General features: G+C 42.0%; 1 protein-coding gene across 1 annotated transcript; it reads right to left on the reverse strand.

Moving 5' to 3' along the window:
* Window positions 1-712: 712 nt before the first annotated feature.
* LOC138612111 (Golgi reassembly-stacking protein 2-like) lies at window positions 713-8,711 on the reverse strand. The gene is made up of 10 exons (XM_069685426.1): window positions 8,554-8,711; window positions 7,053-7,133; window positions 6,004-6,207; window positions 5,836-5,922; window positions 5,588-5,718; window positions 3,949-4,081; window positions 3,375-3,498; window positions 3,172-3,279; window positions 2,246-2,368; window positions 713-2,046 (listed from the first exon to the last, which is right to left on the reverse strand). Exons 1-10 carry the CDS (start codon window positions 8,614-8,616, stop codon window positions 1,778-1,780), a joined length of 1,323 nt encoding a protein of 440 aa, XP_069541527.1. The 5' UTR covers window positions 8,617-8,711; the 3' UTR covers window positions 713-1,777.
* Window positions 8,712-10,784: the final 2,073 nt, after the last annotated feature.

The following is a 10,784-nucleotide window of genomic DNA, read 5'->3' on the forward strand; positions in this document are numbered from 1 at the left end:
AATGCCATTTAAAGCACTGACGTATTTTTAAAAAAAAAAAAATCACACAGCTATAATTTAAAACATTTGAAGTATTTTTAAAGGGACAAAGTTGAACTTAACATAATTAAATCTTATCTGCTTAAATTGGGTCAACTCTACAAAAGATCGCCAGAAAATTATCCTGTTGTCACAAGAAAAATAAGTCGAGATCTCGAGAAAACAACCGGAAAAGACTCGTTATCGCAGGAAAACGGAGTAAACAAAATGTATGGATGCATGTCCATTTAGGGCTTCCGGTCAGACCCTAGAATACAAAATTAAAATAACTCATCTAAACATAAAGGGGATCCTTTCGGGTTCAGAGAGGCAGTATTTTGCTCAAATCTAGTGGTAAATTTCAAGTATTGACTTAATGTCACAACCAGGTGTGCAGTTGTGTAGATGATTCAAATTCTTACTGCTACTATTGAGAGGTTCGTCTCCTCATTTTAATCATTAGTTTAGCTCACTTTATCTCGTGTTTAAACCTCTTTATGGAGGTTTTACAGGGATATTCTCCCTCTGGCTTTCCATAGACAATGATTACAACTTTACTTTATCTTTTTTCTCTTTGTCACCTTTATTCAATTGAGTCGCTTTTAATCAATTAAGTCGGGGTGAGACTGTAGCGAAGCATTTAAGGAGCAGCGACAAACACTGCAGACTATAAAAACACACAGAGGCATTGTGTAAAATTAATTTGGCTTTATTGCTCGCACTGTGCATACTGTATATGTTTTCTGTTACAGTGACACCTTGTGGCTGAACTGCATCACTACCACATCACTTGAGTCATGCCAGGAGGAGACGTACTGTGCGTTTGAATAACCCTGCACCCACACACACACACGCTTCACTTCAGTAGCTCATATAACTGTAAACCTCTGCCTCCTCTGGCGCGGCCTGCAGGCGGAAACATCCCCGTGTGTTAGAGTTCTGGATAAACATGGAGACGTACAAAAAAAGGGACAGACTAATAATTTCAAAACACAAAAGTTGGTGCAAAATAATGCAGATTCATTCATCGAGTGACGACTTTCATACAGTAATTTAAACAAAAATTATACATGAATCAATCTATTGGTGAGGGGGGATATTAACTAATTATAAAAGATTACAGATCAGGGCTGGACGATAAGACAGAAAATATGTTATATGAATGTTTATTTAGCTTTATTGTTGATGTTTTAATACAGCAGTGCATGATACCTCTTGTGTTCCTGTTTGACCTGTGGACTGGACTGTGAGCTGAACTTACTGTAGCTACATTATTCATAAAGAGAGTCAAGATGTTGGTAGTCTTAAAGTTAACTTCTTGTCCAGCCCCTCAAAATACACTGTTTATATAAAAAAACAAAATAATAATAAGCAGGTGGAACAGAGAGGATAACCGGATCAAAGAAAGAGAAAATCCTAAGAAAGTTCTTTGACTTGTTGTAACGGCAGAAGCGCGAAGAAAAACCTCAAACCGAAGAGCTGACCTCCCCGTCCTCCTCCTCTTACAGTAGCTTAGCAGAGCTCCACCACAATCTGGTATTAAAGACATCCATCCTTCAGCCTTCATCGCTCCACGCAAGCTTCCTCACCCTCCCCTGGAGCACTCCGACCTCTGTGTGTGAACTAATGCAGCTGTCTGTCTGTCTGTCCCTCTTGGCCAAATAAATAGAAAAACGCAGAAAGACAGACGGGAGAAAGAGAGAAAACCGGGTGTGTGTTTTGGTTTGATGGTAGGCGGCGGGATGTTCTGCCACCCAGGTTACGACGATGGTGTTGTTTCCGTGGGGGCCGGTGATTCCGTGGCGATCGTGGAGGCGGTGGGGACTGCGGGGTCGGAGGCGACAGGCTCGGGCACGGGCGCTGCTGTGACTGTGACCGAGGCTGTGGGAGCGGTGGTGGAGATGGGCAGGAGAGGGGCCATTCCCTGAGGGAGGAGAGGGGCCAGCTGGGAGGTCAGCATGGTGGGGAGAGGGGGTAAGGGGGCAAGACCGGGGAGGTTGAGGGGAGGGAGGGATGACAGAGAGGGGACTGGAGGGGGCAGAAGGAAAGAGAGATGAGTTGAGACATTCATGACAGTCCTCTTTAACTATAACACAATACAGCCTGAAGAGCAGAGGAAAGTAGCTGCCATTTGTTCTTAGTTCACTATCCTGCATATAATGTCATGGTTAGAGTCTGCTGTGTGGTGTGTGGTACTAGTACAGAAAGTAAGAGACTGTGTGTGTACCTGTGGATCCTACTGGCGGTGGTAAGGAGCCTGCTAGTGACATGGCACTGAGGTCTGGGAGCGGCAGGTTGAGGTTGGGCAGGTGAGGGAGCGGAGGTAAACCAGCAGAGAGCGGCATCAGACCTACAAACACACAGAAACACAAAGAATAAGAGGCAACATAACAGGGATAATCAATTGTGTATGGATGACTAGGACGGATTTTTATGTGAGCCAAAAACACACAAGGAAGAAGAAGAGGTGGGAATACATGGCATAGAGACAGGTGACAGTTTATAGCAACATTAACAATAAACAGTAAAATAACAGAGTAAGTATCTTGGGAAAAGTTGTTAATGTTTCAGCTTGATAATTTAACACAGTCTGTTTACTGAAGGATAGTCCTTAAGAAAACAAGAGGGTGTTCTGTGTACACAAACTGAGACTTTATCAGGGCTAATAAAGTTGAGGCAGAAACACATTTTCTCTCATTCTGCCGATTATTTCCACAATTACTCGTTTCGTTGTTTTATTTTTTAAAGATTATCTTTTGCGATCTTCCCCTTTATTAGAGAGGACAGCTGAAGAGAGAGAGGAAACGTGGGGAGCAGAGAGCGGGGGATGACATGCACCAAATGATCACAGACCGGGAGTCCGGGAGTCCGGGAGTCGAGCCAGCGTTGAGGACTGTTGCACTCTGTACATGGGGTGCTTTGCTTGTTTCACCAGCTGAGCTAAACCAGCGCTCCACTCCATTAGTCTTTAAGTTTTTAAAATGTTAAAAATGCTCGTCACAATTTCAGAGAGCCCAAAGTTTCGTCTTCAAATTGCCTTGTGTTGAACAAAATGGACGGAGCTGCAAAGCATTTGCCACCCACGAGCTGTTTGAATGTCTGCTGTTTAAGGTCAGTGACTTGAGTGAGTTTAGAATCTGAGAAATGACCCACCTGGTATCGTAGTGGAGGGGTTGAAGGTGGTGGAGGCTGGATTCAGTGGAGTGAGGGGGCTGAGGGAGGGGCCGGTGGAGGAGGGGAGCAGAGGGACTGTGGGTAGACCTGTAGGGAGGGCGACACAAGAAGCAGGTTAGATCAAACTTTATGGAGCAAATAACCCCCCTCATATCGTGCAACAAGGTTGTAAGAGTAAATACCTGTCTGCAGCTCACTGGGCATGGTGGGCGGGGCTGTGCTGATTGACAGGCCTGCTAGTGAATCCTCCAGGCTGGAGGGGACAGTGGCTGCAGAGGGAGGAGGGGTCACCGCTGACAGCTGGACCTGAAGGAGTTAAAAGAGAAAAGATGGAGGAGTTAGAAGGAGAGATGCTGCCGTCACACAGGAAAGGTCAAATTCATCCAAACGTGCGATTAACCGTAATGAGCTGCACCGCTCTCCGTCCCTCGCCGGCTTTGCTGCATGCATAATGAGGAAACTTGCATTCATAGTGTGGGAAAAGGAATCTTCAATCTTTTCAATGTCACGCACACACGCTGCATGCTGATGAGGAGAGTTCAGCTGGCACAGGAGACACAGCTCTCAGGGATTCACAGGGAACAGCGAGCGAGTCATTTAAGGGTAAGCATGATACACACGGTGATACGTCTGCAAGAGCTTTCATATATTAGAGATATTCCTTTGATGTCTCCAATCTGAGCTGAGGACTAGAGTGAAGTTTTATGTAAGTGTAAGTTGTAAAAGGGGAATGTGTGTGTGTGTGTGTATTCTGACCTCGGTGAATCCGTCCTTCAGCGGACTGACGGGCTCGCTGGGAGAGGTTCCAGGGAAGCTGATCTTCTTCCCCTCCTCAAAAGGTCTGGTGGGAATCCTGTGGAGGTATCCGTAACCAATCCCACATCCCAGGCTGGAAGAAGAAGGAAAAAAGTTCAGCATCAAAACTTTATAAACCGAAAGATGTTTGTTCAATCACAGTTTGGATTAGCCTGGTTTCAGACCGCTGAATAACTGCGATTCAATAGGTCTGGTGTTTTACATACTGATTGGGTTTTCCCACAGAAGGGTTGGGAGATCAGAGCTTTTTAAGGCTCTTTAAAATGTCCATGTGAACAGCAAAGAGCAACGAAGAAAGGGACTAAACAGTTCAGGTTCATTCAAGTTCAATGAGGGATACACCAACTTTGCAGCCAACAATAAAAACATTTTTGCCTTAACATCAGAAGTTATGTTTAAACATTGTTAACACCCATGTCTACATGCTAACGCTCCTCTACACTGCCTTTGCGGACACATTACTTCATATCTTGGCATTTAACTTCTACACTTTGATTAGAGGACTAGTGTGGAACTATGCAGGAATATGCATCTCATCTACAGCATCCACATGCTTGTGCACAGACAAACACCATGCAGGCTGACCCATAAGGCCTTTTTTACACTGCGATTCTGCCTCAGCACGAAGCTCCGCCGTCACACCGCCTTTGCCATTTTATATTGGACCACGCAACGCCGACGTAAAGCCGCTCCAAGTGTGTGTTTTCAGAATCTGACAAAAAACACACAAAGCGTTCCAGCGTTGCGGAAGCAAAACATGCGCGAGGTGTAAACAAAAGGCATGCGTTTCAAATACACACACGTGGCGCTGTTTACACAGATGCGGTTTCGCCTTTGTTAGTACCTCCGATTGCCGGCTCAGAGGCGGAACAACTTCGCCCCACCAGTCCGCCTTCATCCGTTTTGCAGCGAAGGCTCAACAGAGGCGTAATAATCCCACCCTGAACTGTTCGTGTAAAAGGGGCTTATAGAGAAACAGCTTCATATTTTTACTAGAGGTCACGTATGTGGCAAATTGATGAGCATAAATCAGCTTACTACAAATCCAGCAGCTACACAGAAACACTATCATTGATCAGGAGTCATGTTTGTGTCCACCTGCGAGTGTAGGTCAAACATTCACTCTCTTTTAGCTTTGTTTTTTTCTTGTGTACCTAAATGAGTTTGCTTTTCACGTTATAATAAAATATTCATTATTGTTGCATTTAATTAAATCATGAAAAACATAACTTTGTGTTGAGCCGTGGCTCTCAAACAGTCTTGAATAATACAGTATACCTCCTTTGAAATATTTTACAGCCAAGTTCCCCCCTCACAAGCTCAAAAAAAGCCAACATAAGAGTTACAATATGATTAACAAAACAACAACATTGTAACTAAAAGAAACAAATAGGACGCACTTGTTTCATGCAACTGTTGTTCTCTAAGCAAAAAAGGACCAAGCCCGGGGAGGGAGTGAAATGAGCTCTGAATTATTCTTGTGTTTTATAGTCTTCTTGTGTTTTCACTTTCACTTTTTCTCACCTTTGTCAAACACAGAGGCTTCTGTGCAATATAAGTGTATGAAAGTTTGTGTTACCTTCCCTCTCCTCCCCAGGCACCGTTGGGTGTGATGATCACCTCTCTGCAGTTATCAGTGTCTGTGTTGTACACATAGAGTTTCAGGCCTTTCCCCTCGTGGCTCTCTATCAGAGAGAACAGGTCCTCTGACTGCAGATAAAGACACAGAGAAGAGGAGCAGAAGGACACAGTCACTATCTTGACCATTATCAGGTGCAGAATGTGCATGAGTGACAGTTTCAAGCAGCTACAGTGCTGATAAACTACCTCATTCATAACAGTGTCGGCTCCAATGATGTAGTCAGTGTGCGGCCGCAAGCCAGCAAGAGCAGCTGGGGAGTTAGGCTCCACTTCCTGTTAGAGAGAGGGGGGAGAATAAGTAAACAAACTACCAGCGGACCGTACAAAACAACACTAATCATCAGGGTTACTGACCAGCACATGCCAAACATTCTCATTGGCTCCTTCAAAGCTGCAGAAGCGAATGGAGACGCCCAGCAAGCCCTGGCCCCCCCACAGGTTGCTGGGGGTGACTGTGGACTCCCGCAGCTCCAGGGTCTTTGAGGAGTAAACCAGCATCTTAACTGGTTTCTCCACACTGGCTTTCAGCAAGTCTTTCAGGGTGTCGTTGTCCTTGTTCTGTTGAAAAGGGGAGACAAGATGGCAGAAGGGGCAACAGTCAGACGACTCCCGTTTGTGACAGTTTTAAATGTTTATTGCAGCAGCAGAACAGAGCTTGTGTTTGGGGTGGAGGCTCCGACCTCATCACTCCTCAGATTTATTTTACATGCAGAAATTTGAGGAGTGATGATAATATCTTAACCCCACCCCCCCCCATCCGGAGCCTGCAGGTGGATGCTGGGGGAGAAAGTCTGAGCGCAGCACTGGTGCAGGGCAGCGATGACAGAGCAGACGGAGAGACTGGAAATCCTGCAGCTTAAATAGAGCGCCACATTGGGAGGAAGTGTTTGTCAGGGGATTTGAGAATGGTGCATGTCAAGTGTGAAATCAGTGCGGCTCAAGTTGCCTGCCTGAAGCAGCTCGCAGGCGTCGTCATTTATGACTTGTGTCTACTCCTGCATAAACAGGGCTGTGTTCCGGCAAGAATCTGGCCATATCTTATGATACAGCGATACAATTCAATATATTGCGATACTGTCAGCAAAAGCATATATATTGCACAGTTTGCAACCCTGCTTATGTGATAGACCTGTGTTATTTCTGTACAAGTTTATTTACATCCTCCTGCTTCAGTTGAAGTTGTTACAGTGGAGTGAATATGTGAAAAAGCTTAAGATAGATTACAAAACTTCCAGCAAGTGGTTGGAGGTTTAAACAAAACATAAAATGAACCATAAATCTGCTTTCAAACTGTTCATTTAAAAAACAAACAAGTGTTTCATACACTTTCAACGGTCATAATAACCCTGTCTGTGTAGCAATCATGTCTTGCAACATAACCAGGATATAGCAGCTTTTCTTACCAGTCTGGTGTTGTTGATGGAGACGATAAAGTCAAAGAAAGGCTCCAGTCCTGCGCGGTGTCCAGGCGAGTTCTCCTGAACCTGCAATGAAAGGAGAGACATTCTGAGTTGTTGCTGGACTGCACACTGCTGCTGCAACAAACCGGCTGTCATTGTGGATAAGTACGGCGATTACATTTTACAATAAATCTTCTGTCTTTAACATGTAAAAAAAAAAATTGGTTTGAATTTTGGATGAACATTTCTCACAGAGCCCAAACTTGCACATTTAATTAGCTTCTTTCGTCCATTAAAAGCTCAAAGATTCTTCACTTACAATCATAAATGACAAAGAAAAGCAGCAAATCTTTACATTTAAGACGATAGAGGCTGCAAATATTTTACTTTTTTTTCTTCTAAAAATCAAATGGCAGAACCAACACATTGATTATCAAAATTGTTAATTTAACTTGACTTGTTGCAGCTCTATTCTGCATTTAATTGCATTTCTTGTAGCTAAATAAAGAGTGCCAGTCAAAGATACTGCACTATATAATACTACGGCATGAATCTATGCACAGTTTTTTTTACTGTTAACCCATCTGTTACATAATAACATATTTTTAAAATCATATTAGGGCCTATATATTTCAGCATGGTTGCACTCCATATTTGCACTATTGATATTATATAATGTTTAATGTAGGCTTGTACAAATTTGTTTAATATTTAATTTTTAAGGGTACATAGAGAGCAACGTTAAACCGGAGTCAGATTCCTTGTATGTGTGCATACCTAGACAATAAAGCTGATTCTGATTCTACAAACAGGTTGGACCTGAACTGACCAAAAGACAAAAGAGCTTTACTGTCAGTGGCTTTTACATGAGCAGAGACAGAAACATGTGAGAATGTGATTTAGTTGCCTGTAGTAAATGTGTATTACTGTACATTAAACCAACACGGATATTATTTTTCCCCCTTGCAGGATGGGACCAAGCCCTCTGTGGAGTACATCTGTACTGTTGTCAATTTGAGCATCTAGCTAACGTCACTACCGCTGAACATGACTGATCATTCAAGATGAGAAGCTTTGAATAGGACGACTGACATTATCTTTCCAGGCTAGGTTAAATCCTACAGCCCTCTTAGTCTAATTTTTGCTTAACAAGGGGGAATAAGCCTTATTTGTTTTCATTTAAAGTCCCAGCAGGACAGCTGTCATTCAGTGCAGCTACGTAGCTTTGGCTAGCTAACTTGCTACAACAGTGATGGTTAGCCTTTAGCCAACATGTCTCCCAGGCTAACAGGCAGTTACAAACACAATACATGTCGATAAATGATATGTGACTCTAAAACAAGTCTAAAGGACACCACATTTCTCTGACATGTTGTTAGTGTTTCCAATTCGGAGGCCTCAGCGATCATCCCCGGCCTCTCATCAAAACACAGAGCAGGGAATCCGCCTCTGACCAGACGCTAAGCTAGCGGCTAACAGCAGGCTTTACAGGCTAAAAACTCACCCGGAGGACGTGGTAGCCCTCAGAGCCTCCTCCCGGTATCTCCACACTCTGTGCGCCTCCCATACTTCTCCTATTTTAAGGCTGTTTAGGTTTATATGGCAGGTTGTTGCCCAGCAGAGGTGAGATACCTGAACACTTCCACACACCGGGTACACGTCGCCAAATGGGTTGCAGGGTGATGCGCATGCGCCGTTACGTGGCAGGAAATAACGCCTTTTAGAAATTACTGTTTGATTTGAAATTGCAGTCGGTTTATTTGTACTTTACAGAAGTCATTAATATCAAAGTGTAAAATCAACTAAAACAAACAACTTTCAAAACACAAGAGTGGAATATACTCTTGGTTTATTTTTAATTCTTTTTAAAGAGGATTGTTAAGAATATTTTACATACAACAAAGAAATATCAGTTACAGAGAGCATTAAGGGTCTGCAGCATGTTACTATTTAGTATCTATTTCATACCTTTTTTAAATGTTTTTTAGAAATATATTATTTCATTATAATATTATTAAGCTTCATATACACATATACACTCCTTTTCAGACTTATTGAACCTATTGGATCTTTAGGAAATACCTTTGAATATCTGAACTATAAAAGTTACTTGTTCTGGACTTTATTTAGTTTCACAGACCAAGTTGGTACCTTCATTGTACTCTGCTATTGCACGGCAGAACTTTGTAAAAGTTTGCTTGTATTCTCTTAAGGCAGCTGACCTCATTTAACACTGACTGCTCTAATTTAGCTCTCTTACCAAGTCTTTATCAGATGCGTTGTAACACTCGTCATGCTTTGTTGGTTCAGTGGCACCACTGTGTCTTGGAAAAACCTGCACCATTTCTTTTACTGTCAAACCCTTACAGCTGAAAAAGCAGTAAAGTAGTATTTGTTCCACCAACTCAACTAGTTCCACAACTTAACTGAAACTTGACTTTTGTTGCCAAGCAACCCAAACATTCTCCTGCACTCTGTCTACAACTTACCTCAGATCAGCTGTTTTTATCATGTACATTTATCTGTTTTAATTTATCATCAACCAGTGAAATAAGAGTCTGCTGTGTGATTCAGAGGTACCAGCTTGATCGATGTAGACATACACGGTCTGTTGTAATGTTAATTAACAGTATTCAGAACACCTGGCTGAGGCGGAGTGATACACAGTGAAAAGTCCCAGTGATGTTCTTTATATCGCCACTCATGGAATGCCTCTTGTCCAATAAGATTACTTGGTCGGAACAAACTGTTGTATAAAGACCCTTTAATATATGAGCTTACATCCATCCACATTTTTACCCTCTCACATTCAAAGCAAGTGGATTAGATAGTTAGAAAACCAAATTAACTCTGTTTATAACGACTATATTCCTCTGTACTTCATGTTTATATGATCAGGTCAATTTAATTGAATTTCATTGCTACACTACATTACAAATGGGAACATTTTAATTAAAAAAAAAAAAGATGTTAAATAATATTAATTGAAACTGTTTATATATACAGTAGCCTATATATAACACATAGCATCATAAACTTTAAATGCGGCTTTCTGAAGGGTCAAGCATTAACAGCATAATATCTCATAGACGTCTTTCTGTAGCATGTTCAGTAGGTCATCACCGCTCTGAGGAGTGAGGTCATCTTTAACCCCTGAAGCTACTTTGTTTTTGTCGCATTCAACTGAAGTGTTTAATGTGAGCTTTTTATTCCCTGCCTGAATGTGACACAGGGCAAAGCTTTAGAAAAATCCAGCTGCTCTTTGAGGACACACATATATTATATACTGTTGCCTATTCACGGGTGACATCTAACCTATTTTGTTATTGTATGTAACAGTCCTGATACCTTATGGCCCTGCAGTTTAGCAGTGAGAGGTTATGCTCTGTGTTTTAATTATGCCTACTAGCAGTTCTTCAAGGAACATCAAATTAAAGCCAGTGAACAGCAACTATTTGAAAAAGAATACAGACACGACTCTTGATTTTGACATAGGAAATGCTTATTTCTGGTTCCAAACTAGTTTCAAACAATGTGTAACACTGTTATCAATTTAGAATATTTTGCATGAAAAAAAAGTGCTGAAAATGCTATGTTTATGTCAGCAGTTTTACTTACATTTAATGCCTCATATTAATTTATTTTAAAAGAAACATCACTTCCTGTCCTAGAGATGATAATCTTGCTTCATCCTGTAAAATAAACATGTTGGAAAGTTTTTTTCATAATGAATAT

The sequence above is a fragment of the Semicossyphus pulcher genome, unplaced genomic scaffold (genome assembly GCF_022749685.1).
Source record: "Semicossyphus pulcher isolate SPU_LCO1_2020_fin unplaced genomic scaffold, fSemPul1.0.p SCAF_7, whole genome shotgun sequence".
NCBI classification, from domain to species: domain Eukaryota; kingdom Metazoa; phylum Chordata; class Actinopteri; order Labriformes; family Labridae; genus Semicossyphus; species Semicossyphus pulcher.

What these genes read in the sequence shown, in the direction of transcription:
- LOC138612111 (XM_069685426.1), bottom strand. Translation starts at nt 8,616, where the DNA reads ATGGGAGGCGCACAGAGTGTGGAGATACCGGGAGGAGGCTCTGAGGGC. An exon ending in GCCCAGTGAGCTGCAGACAG is followed by an intron (nt 3,280 to 3,374) that starts GTATTTACTCTT and finishes CCCTCCCTACAG; the next exon opens with GTCTACCCACAGTCCCTCTG. An exon ending in CCCCTCCACTACGATACCAG is followed by an intron (nt 2,369 to 3,171) that starts GTGGGTCATTTC and finishes GTGTGTTTGTAG; the next exon opens with GTCTGATGCCGCTCTCTGCT.